This window comes from Zingiber officinale, chromosome 2B (assembly GCF_018446385.1).
Source record: "Zingiber officinale cultivar Zhangliang chromosome 2B, Zo_v1.1, whole genome shotgun sequence".
Classification (NCBI taxonomy): Eukaryota; Viridiplantae; Streptophyta; class Magnoliopsida; order Zingiberales; family Zingiberaceae; genus Zingiber; species Zingiber officinale.
The window spans coordinates 95,419,321-95,430,386 of record NC_055989.1 but is presented as its reverse complement, the minus strand read 5'-3'; the positions used below and the strand labels follow the sequence as shown (position 1 = coordinate 95,430,386).

General features: G+C 39.5%; 1 protein-coding gene across 1 annotated transcript; it reads left to right on the top strand.

Annotated features, from left to right (window-relative positions):
* Nucleotides 1-388: 388 nt before the first annotated feature.
* Nucleotides 389-1,966, top strand: LOC122048470. Its single transcript, XM_042610034.1, has 3 exons — nt 389-1,349; nt 1,420-1,626; nt 1,800-1,966. The coding sequence occupies exons 1-3, from the start codon at nt 389-391 to the stop codon at nt 1,964-1,966; spliced, it is 1,335 nt and encodes a 444-aa protein (XP_042465968.1).
* Nucleotides 1,967-11,066: the final 9,100 nt, after the last annotated feature.

Genomic DNA, 11,066 nt, shown 5'->3' with positions numbered 1-11,066 from the left:
TGAAGTTCCAAATGACGAAGACTTTTTAGCAGCTCTCAGTGCCTCTCTAACTCAATATGACTATGAGCAAAATATGCAACATAGAAGTGGCTTTGGTGCTAATGGAAGTGGCTCAACTACTGCATCAACATTAGGAAGGAGTGTAAGTGTTCGTATTACTTCGACACAAGGTGGTATTGGTCGTTTTTTTTCTTCTATGGGACAAAGACGTGCAGTTGATATTGCTGATATTGATCCACTAGCATTTCCAGACCAAGCTAGCAAACAGACTAGGATTGATGATGCATATTAAAAAGAGAATAAGAAATCAATCGGTAAAAGTATTGCTAAAATTTTCCATTTTAATCATATTCCCCCTAATGCAGCAAACAACACATACTACCGTAGCATGGTGTCCAACATCCAAAAATCTGGTCCTGGTATTCAACCTCCGACTACATATGAAATTGCCGGTCCATATTTAGATGAACAAGTGGAGGAGATCAAGACTTGGATCCTATCATGCAAGAAACAATGGAGCTTATATGGGGTTACGTTGATGTGTGATGGCTGGACAGGACCTACACGGATGAGCATCATCAACTTTCTACTATACTGCAATAGAAAGGTGATATTTCATAAATCTATTGATGCAACTACAGACTATCATGATTCACCCTACATATTTCGTTTGATGGATAGTGTAGTTCACGAGATAGGTGCAGAACATATAGTACAGGTGATTACAGATAATGGTGCCAACTTTAAAAGGGCTGGAGTGATGTTGGAGCAAAGGTATCAAACATTATTTTGGACACCATGCGCAGCACACTGTATCGATTTGATGATGGCAGATATCGGTAAGCTCGATATAGTGAAGAAGGTAGTGAAAAAAGGTCAATCTTTAACAAAATTCATCTTTAATCATCATTGGGTTCATGGATTAATGAGGAAATTTATTGATGGGGAGATTCTGCGACCAGGAGCGACTAGATTTGCCACTCACTTTCTACTGTTAAAATCGTTGAATCAGAAAAAAGTCGGATTAAAGGCCATGTTCTCTTATGAGGATTGGGAAGCCTCTCGATATTCTAACACGACTGTAGGTAAGGAAGTACAAAAAATTATTATGTCGGTCAGATTTTGGGACTATATCGTAGATATTCTTATAGCAATAAAACCATTGTACGTTGTTCTACGTAAAGTTGATATGGACAAGAAGCCACAAATGGGCAACGTTTACCGCCTAATTCATGAAGCAAAAGAGGAAATTAAGAGGCGTCTACAATCACTGACCAAGTATCAACATTACATTGATATAATCACTACAAGATGGGATGATCAAATGGGAAAACCTATTCATTTGGCCGGTACGTATTTTTTAATGATAACGAATTTTTAATATTGTTATTAATAATTATATATGTTTAATTATTATAGGCTATTATCTCAATCTGACATATCAATATCGTTATAATCTTGGCACAAATGATGATTTATTAGTGGCCCTCAGACATGTAATATTAAGACTGCATACACACACAGAATCAATTGCAGAGACTATTAATGAAAGTCGATTATTTCGAGAGGCATATGGTTCTTTTAGCGATCCTATTGCAGTTTCATGCAGATATAAAATGGATGCAGGTAAATATAGTAAAAATTATTACTAATTATTGTCAACAAATATAAATAATTATTTTAATTTTGTTCTTATTTATCTTACACGAGTGGTGGGTACAATATGGAGGATCACCCAAGTTTGAAAAAGATTGCAAGATTAATTCTCTCGCATACAACATCTTCAAGTGGTTGGAAAGAAATTGGTCAACTTTCCCTCATTCAAAAGTACGAAATCGCCTTTCTTATCGTCGCTGAGAAGATGGTCTACGCTCATTATAATATGCCTTCAACTAAGAGCAATAACAAAAGAGAAGAAAAAGATGAGTCCGGTGATGTAGACCCATTTGATATTGGTTTGTCCTGAATAATGATCCAATGATGGATTGGTGGAGCGCTGTTGAGGCTGAGAATCCATTACTTGATGAAGCAGGAGACCCACCACGACCATCTCAATTTCTTACTCGACAGATTGAAAAAATACAAGCTAGAGGAGATATCTGCGAGGAAGAAGATGATGAAGCTTTTGATCAAGAATTTCGATTTTCTGGATCTCGGTCTAGGCGTTCTCAAACATCACAAACCCAACCAAAGTCCATAGATAAAGGCAAAGGCGAAGCTCCTGCAATTTTTATTAAAAAAAAAAAAGGCAAACCTTCTACTTTTATGGGAAGCGGTCCATTTAGAATTAGAGAAAATCCACTCGATGCAATTGATGAGCAAGAACATGATGATAGTGATGAAACATCATCACCTTCTGACACTGTAGTCCGATGAGAAGTTCGAAATGAGGATAGTGATGTTGATAGCAGTGCAAGTACTCATGGAAGTGATGACAGTGGTGATGCATCTAGTGGTAAAAATTATGTCCCCTCTACTCTAGCACCAGAGCCATGGACATGTGAGATAGATTACACAGATGCAACTCAAGATGATGATCATGGAGCTAGAGATAGTACTATTCAATATCAACGTCGATATAAGGGTGACAAACAAAAGAAAGCTCATAATTATCAAGATATGCGGGAGAGTTTAGCTGAGATTGATTCTAGTCGAAGTTCATCATACTCGCAACCTTCTTATTATAACTCTGATGCATCATATGGTGATCCGTCATACCAGAGCTCGGGGGCGTATGCTTATCCTTATCCTTATCCTGTGCCTGTACCCGTTCCGATTTCAGTGGTGCCAGTTCAAATCCAACATCCAGTGATGAATCGAGACATGCTGATGAACATGTGGAGAAATCAATATCAATATTGCATGTCATGTGATGCTTATTTAATCTGGTCATTGGAGAATTATAGAGTTGACCTAAGCTGAATGTCGCAAGAACCAATGCTTCCATCTGATTCACGCCACTCCTTTTGGTATTAATAAGGTAACATATTATGATGTATCAATTTTAATTCAAGTTATTCCTAGATCAACTTTTTTTAAAGAAAATTATATTTAATTATTTTTTCTAACCATATTAAGTTGTTCAATAATTAAGAATTTATATAAAATTAATATACAACTTATTTTTAAATTATACACAATAAACATATTTATCTAATAATTATTATATATAAATAAAAAAAATACCGAAACAGTATCGGCACGGCACGATACGATACCGAAACCGTATCGTTCCGGTCTGGGACCGAAACCTCGACACGGGTCGAGATTTTAAACCTTGTGAGCAGCAATAGATAAGAGTATCCGGATAGACTTAAGCATAGCTACTGGCGAAAAGGTTTTCTCATAATCGATTCCCTCTTTCTGAGTATACCCCATCGCAACAAGCCTTGCTTTGAAGGTTTCCACCTTTCCATCTATCCCTCTTTTCCTTTTGTAGATCCACTTACATCCAACGACTTTTACACCATTAGGTGGTTCTACAAGCTCCCTGACCTTATTAGAATGCATAGATTTTATTTCAAAGTTTATCGCTCTTTGCCAAGATACTGCATCTTTATCTTGGAGTGCTTCGTCATATGTCCGGGGATCAGGTTCATGTTCATCAGGGATCAAGTCCGAAGACTCTCCCAAAAACATGAATCTTTCAGGTTGCCTCACAACCCTCCCACTACGACGAGGCACTGTTTGTGGTTGTGTATCATTTGTAATACGTGTTGCAGTTTCTTGTGATATTTCATCTTGTACTGTTGGTACTAAGTTAGGCGTGCCCTCTATTATTTCTTCTAGAACAATTTTGCTCATGGGTTGTGGTCCATTATATAATCTTCCTCTAAAAATCGAGCATTGGTGCTAACAATGATCTTCTGATTTTTAGGATTATAAAATAAGCCACCTTTTGTTCCTTTGGGATATCCTATAAACAGACAAACTTCTGTTCGTGATTCCAACTTGTCAGTGTCTCCCTTCAGCACATATGCTGGACTACCCTAAATCTGAATATGTCTTAGACTAGGCTTACGCCCATTCCATAATTTTGTGAGAGTAGAAGGTACTGATTTAGAAGGTACCAAGTTCAGAATGTGCATTGTCGTTTCCAGAGCATATCCCCAAAACGAATTTGGTAATTCAAAATAACTGATCATTGATCTAACCATTTCCATAAGAGTCTTATTCCTTCGTTCTGCCACACCATTCTGTTGGGGTATATCAGGTGCAGACAATTGGGATTGAATCCCGACTTCTGATAAGTGACTCCTAAATTTTCCTAAGAGGTACTTGCCACAACGATCACACCGTAGTGTTTTGATACTTTTACCATGATGTTTCTCTACATCAACCTTGTACTCTTTGAACTTATCAAAGCACTCAGACTTATGACGCATTAAGTAAAAATATACCCGTATCTCGAATAGTTATATATAAAATAGATGAAATATTCGAAACTACCTCTTGTCGGGATAGTTATAGGACCACACAAATCAGAATGAACTAGTTCCAACACATCTTTGGCTCTATACCCCTTGACCTTAAAAGGTCTTTTGGTCATTTTTCCTTCCAAGCAAGATTTGCTAGTTAGAAAGTTTTCTAACACTAATGAACCCAAGAGTCCTTTGAATCCTACTCAAGTTAATATGACCAAGTCTTAGATGCCAAAGATATGTTTGGTTCATTTTCGAAGGTTCCTTTCTCTTATTAGATTTAGAAGATGTGTTATTAATTTTCATTTGTTGCATCGTGGGAGTTATTGGGTTTAAAGCATTCAAATTGCCAACAAACGTACCAAAACAGATAACTATTGGTCCCTTTGGAGGCCGGCAAGAGGGGAGGGGTGAATTGCCCTACAAAATAAAACTTGAACCTTTCTCGGATTTCAACTATATAATGAACACTTGTAATAAGTAAATAAAAGAGACTAAGTAAAGAAAAGCAGACACCAGAGTTTTACTTGGTTTGCAATCAGGGGATTGCTAATCCAAGGAATGTAAGCGCACTATTTGATTCTCCTCTGGGCGGAGTAGCCTCTTTATAACGTTGACAGCACAAATGAAAAGAACAGAATTGAAAGCACAGAAGGAATTGATTATAAGTGAGTTCTAATGATCTGTGCAAACTAGTGCTATATTTATAGCACTGGTCGGGGCGCCCTGGGGGATAAAACTTTATCCCCCAACGTTCAGATCGAGTTTGACTCGATCTGGTCAAAAACCTCGTTCCGGGCGCCCCGGAGGGTTTCGGGCGCCCTGGAGGGTTCCGGGCGCCCCGGACCCCAAAAGTCAACTCTGGTTGACTTTTTCCGTCCGGTCGCTCCGCTTCGGTTCAGCTCGTCTCGGTCCGGGTCTTCTGTTCCGACTCCACTAGCTTGGGTGATCTCGGCCATCCGGAATAGGGCTCACCCGAACCCATGTTCCGGCCTTCTCCTCGAGCAGCCTTCCTTCCCGATTTCTCGTCGCTCGAACGCCGCGCACGTTCTTCTCGTCCACCGGTGTACTCTTCCGCGGTCACCTCGTCCCTCGGACGCACCGAGCTCGTCGGCTCTCTCCCGTGTCGTCCTCGCTAGCCGCGTCTTCCGCTCGACTTACTGTGTTCCTAAGCTCCTGCACACTTAGACACAAAGGTTAAACAAACGCAGGACCTAACTTAGCTTGTTTGATCACATCAAAACACCTTGGGGTTCCAACAATCTCCCCCTTTTTGATGTGAGTGCGCGGATTTGGTTAATCGATCAACGATTACCCAAATCGCGTCATGGCCTCGTCGTGTCCTCGGCAAACACACCACCAAGTCCATAGTCATATGTTCCCATTTCTACTCGGAAATAGGAATCCGCTGAAGTAATCCAGCAGGTCGCTGATGCTCAGCCTTCACCTGCTGACTGACAAGACATCTAGCTACAAAATCTGCTATGTCTTTCTTCATACCGTTCCACCAATAGGAACGTCTCAAATCTCGATACATGCGGGTCCCGCCTGGATGGATCGCAAATCGAAAGCGATGAGCCTCCTGAAATAGCTCCCGTAAGACCAGATGAGACTGAGATACGCACAATCTGCTTCGGAAGTATATAATACCCGCTTCATCTCGGGGAAACTCAGTCTGCTGCCCGGAAACTATCCGGCTGCCAATGGACCGTAAATAATGATCTCCAACCTGGCCTCCTGAATCCTCATCCTGATCGAGGATTGAGCAACCATGGTAACCAAAAATACCTTGATCTGTCTGTCCCTGCTCCTCAAGGTCTAATTCGGAGAAACTTTAAATCAAGTCTGTGACCACAACTCGGTGGCAAGCTAAAATCCCTTTGGTCTTCTGGCTAAGTGCATCGGCAACCACATTAGCTTTTCCCGGGTGATAGCTAATGGTACAATCATAATTCTTCAGGAACTCCATCCATCTCCTCTGTCAGAGATTAAGTTATTTCTAAGTAAACAGATATTTGAGACTCTGATGGTCAGTGAGAATCTCAATGTAATATCATACAGGTAATGCCGCCAAATCCTTAGGGCAAAAATAATAGCGGCTAACTCCAGATCATGAACTGGGTATTTCTTCTCATGCTCCTTCAACTATCGAGAAGCATATAAAAATACTCTACCGTGCTGCACCAGAACAGCACCCATACCTTGTAGAGACGCGTCGGTGTAGAGGACAAATTCGTCCTCTTCCGAAGGTAAAAACCAAAAATCAAAAAAATCAAAGCCGACACTAGTCTCCGCTTCAGCTCCTAGAAGCTGGTCTTGCAATCCTCAGTCCAAGTAAACTTCACGCCTTTCATGGTCACGCGTGAAAGTAGCATAGCTATGCGGAAGAAACCCTCGACGAAAGGTCTGTAATATCCTGCGAGTCACAAAAGACTGCGGATCTCCTACACTGATTTCGGCTGCTCCCAACGGTAACAACCTCTATCTCCTGTGGAACCACGGTACACTCCTACTAGTGACCGTGTGCCCCAAACATCATAATAAAAGACAATCCAAACCAGCACTACTGATAATCACATATAGATGTTCTCGCCGAATCATCTCTAGATCTATGCAAAGGTAGTGTACGTGACTCACCTCGGATCCATAATAGATCACAACATCGTCCACAAAGATAATGGACACCTATCCAAACATCCTCGACATACCAGGATCATCGAGTCCCTGAAAACATCTAAGGCACTGTAAGCCTATATGGCAAAAACCAAGACACATAATGTCTGTATCACAGACATTCCTATCCTTAAGATCTCTGACAATAAGTCTGAAATATGATCACCAACGATAAAAATCACCTAAGCATAGATCCTCCAGTGTGAGAGCAACGCTCCATCACAGAAAATACCACATATGGGGGAGCAACGCTCTACCACAAGAAATCCTCAATATGTAGGAGTAACACTCTACCACAATAATCCATAACATGTATAGATGCAATGCTCTACCACAATCCAACAATAATATGTGGGAGCTCCGCTCCACCACAAACGATCCATAAGTGTCCAAGGCACCTAACTATCCAACTAAAGGCTGCACGAGATCACTCGACCACATATCACTGTGGGCAGCCAAAGGTATAAACAACCTAGTAAACAAATCAAATCCATAGTCAACTCTATCATCATCCTAGTGGGTTGGTCACCCACTAATAGGAGAATTAGTTGATAGGGTTATACAACCAATAACATAATGTAGACACTCAGCATTCTACATTCAACATAGGTAGAATCATCATGATGCTACCCACCATACACCTGGCACACATGCACACACAACATATGCATGATCGACATAATCCTCCAATTATTATACACCAAACATACTCACAACTCAAGTATATTTAGTATGATACATCCAACAATACATACCGAACACGTGTGCAAAAATCAACATAGGTAAAATCACCAATACATCTCAAACAGCACTCACATAACATATCGTATAACCGACATATGCTTCCAATAAAACATACTAAACCCAGGTGCACTCACAAATCAAACCTAATCAAAAAGATACCTCAGATACCACACCAAACACATATGTACATATCACAACTCAGATTAAATCGACAAAATGCTTCCATCAAAACACCACCGATGTACTTATACTACATCTCGGATTTAATCAACAAGATATCTTCAATAATACATCCAGATACATACACCGAACTACATAGCTATGATCCACAAGGAAACTTCAAACCATATCAGAACATGGATACATATACTACTTGCAAATGGGCAGTCTACCACATGACTCCTACAACACATAACAATCATAATATACATGTAACATAGACATGCAAAATCAGCACACCAGCTCAATCAAAGAGACCAACCTTATGCTACCAACACTCATGGGTTACCGGTATATCTAAACAAAATTCATGCATATGTATCAAGCATGAATACATCAATTAAAAGCAACCCAAAATAAAACAGCCTAATCATCCAGTAACAACCCTGCTCTAGGTTCAAAGGAACTGGTATCGGACAAGAAAAATATAAAATATACACACCGTGGTATAACATTGCCAGTCAATGTCATACACTACCAAGACTATATCTAATGGGGAAAATTTTATCATCATAAATCCAAATGTACTCTCCCAGTATACACTAGTAACTATTGTATCCCATAAGTGTTAAGCAATTAGCTCTACACTTCCTTACATCAGCGGGGTCACATATCCCAAAGCACCCTCTAAGTTATCCCACCAGGTATATACAATCCACGATCAAAATCTTCATGGAATAGGATACATCGATCCTTTATAACCTATCCAAGCCGATAATGATATATGGCTAAATCAGTCATTTTAACGTCAGTACAAAACATGTACTCAAATGTGCTCTAGATACATAACTAAGCACAAATAACCTAAAGGTTCGAACCTCTAAAAATAGATCATGGCAATCCTTTACTGATCAACCAACAAAACTAAATCATTCATCTACTAACTAATCAAGAATATCTTAATCCTCCACAAGCAACTAAAGTATATCCAACCACATAATATCATATGTATAAATGTGTACGACCCAAAAGAAAAAGTCAGAATTTAGGAACATCAAGACACTCTCATCTTCATCCTCAAAAACATCAGCCCACACTATATCAGATGAATAAATCTCTACTCCCTATGAGTGCAAGTTAGCATTCAAAACATCAATCATTATCCATCCACATAGTCCCATATCAGAGGAAGCAAATATCAATTTTATCATCTTTTTAACTAACCATAACCAACCAGATTTATTAAAATCTCATAGGCACATTCAACCGTAAACTCTCCAGCACCCAATTTATAATCTGATCACCAACCATAATCATCAAACCTGTGAATATCATAAATGACACTCACTATGTCACCATCAATGACAACCCAAATATAAATCATCAAAATAGTTATCCACTAATAGATCATCAAAACAAATATCTAGTAATTGATCATCAGACAACCACATAACATTTACTCTCATAAATCATTAAAAATCAACATATCATAATATCTTATATCACAATATCCCTCAACCTCAGACCATTCTCAACAATGATCAAACATGGTAACCCCCAATGACCAATTTCCATCGTACCTGGTACCCTAATATCCAAAAGATATGAGTATAAAACTCTCCTGGCTAAGTCAACAGGAATATGTAGGTATCATCCACTACCCAGCTAATAATAGCAGAGGCTGGTATGTGCCTCCATCTCCTACGAGTAGTAACAGAAACTAACACTACTGATGGTATGATAAGAAAAATCACCAGAGATTATAATCCCTTATCTCTATTAAGGTCAACCATCCTCAATGGCTAACTCATCACAAGTAATATGTGCTACAGCAACCAGACAGGTACTAAATAAAGAATGCTAATATCTGTCATAAACTATAAAATTAAACATCATACCTATATGTCGTCTGGAGATGTTCCATCGCTGTCCAGTCCCCAAAATGACCTCGGAATTCCGTACGAGAAAAACAAACACCGGAAATCCATATAAATCCGAAACAGAAGTCCGAAACATAACCATAACGGAAATCCGTACAACCCGAAATAGACATCCAAAAATCCAGAACACCAAAAGCAAGTATCCATAACCTGTATCTGATACATAGATTGGTATCAGATAAATATCGAAAATCCAAAAACACGGAAATCCAACAAGTATCGCCACACTTGGCGCTCTGATACCAAGTAAATAAATTGGTATCAAGTTATCCCAAACATCAAAAATACAAAAACAAAAGATCGTATACCTGTGCTCTGATACCACTAAATTGTCACGCCCCAGAGGAGTCTCTGTCCGAAGAAATTTCGGCAGCATCTCCCCTGTACGGCGGACAATCTGAAACTTCTACATAACCCATATACCTCAGCCACATGCGGCTGGAATAATAACAGTAAATAAAACCAATCACCACGCAGTTTATATAAGTATTCAGTCTCTGGCTGTCACAACCACGCAGTTAATAAAATAAACAACATAGTAATACTCTGACTCGAAATCAACCCTACTCAACTACACTCGTAAAGCCCAAATCCGATTTTTCTTACCTCTTCTGCCGTCCAGGCAGGCATGTAGTAGTATAAAATCGAAAACAAATCCATCAACGAGACAACTTATATAATATCTAAGTATTCAACATCCAAATCCAAATATAGTCAAGTGAGAATCAAAAATAATACAAACGATAGCAAATAGCTGGAGGTCTGCAGGGGACTAGCAACTGAAACTCCCTCCTGACAGCATCAACTTGAAAATAACAACAATGGAGGCGGGGTGAGTCCAACACTCAGCAGGTACAGTTGATATGCAAAGTAAAGAAATAACACTTAGCACTAATCATGCGTACAGTCTCCTGACAATAATAAAGATAGATGCAAATCGAAGAGAACAGGAGAGAAACTATACTAACCAGGACCCGGTAAAAGGACAAATAGTCCGAAAGGTATAGAAGACCTGTATGCATGTCAATCAATGTGCAGCATATAAGTGCAACAAACACAAACACAAACAATAAATGCATCATGCATATGATGCCAATGTCATGGTCACCCCTGACGCCAGTCAGCCGAC

Bases quoted from the DNA above. Each gene is read 5' to 3' on its own strand.
- LOC122048470 (XM_042610034.1), top strand. From the start codon at position 389: ATGGTGTCCAACATCCAAAAATCTGGTCCTGGTATTCAACCTCCGACT. The intron at 1,350-1,419 runs GTACGTATTTTT...TAATTATTATAG, and splicing joins AAAACCTATTCATTTGGCCG to GCTATTATCTCAATCTGACA. The intron at 1,627-1,799 runs GTAAATATAGTA...GTGGTTGGAAAG, and splicing joins CAGATATAAAATGGATGCAG to AAATTGGTCAACTTTCCCTC.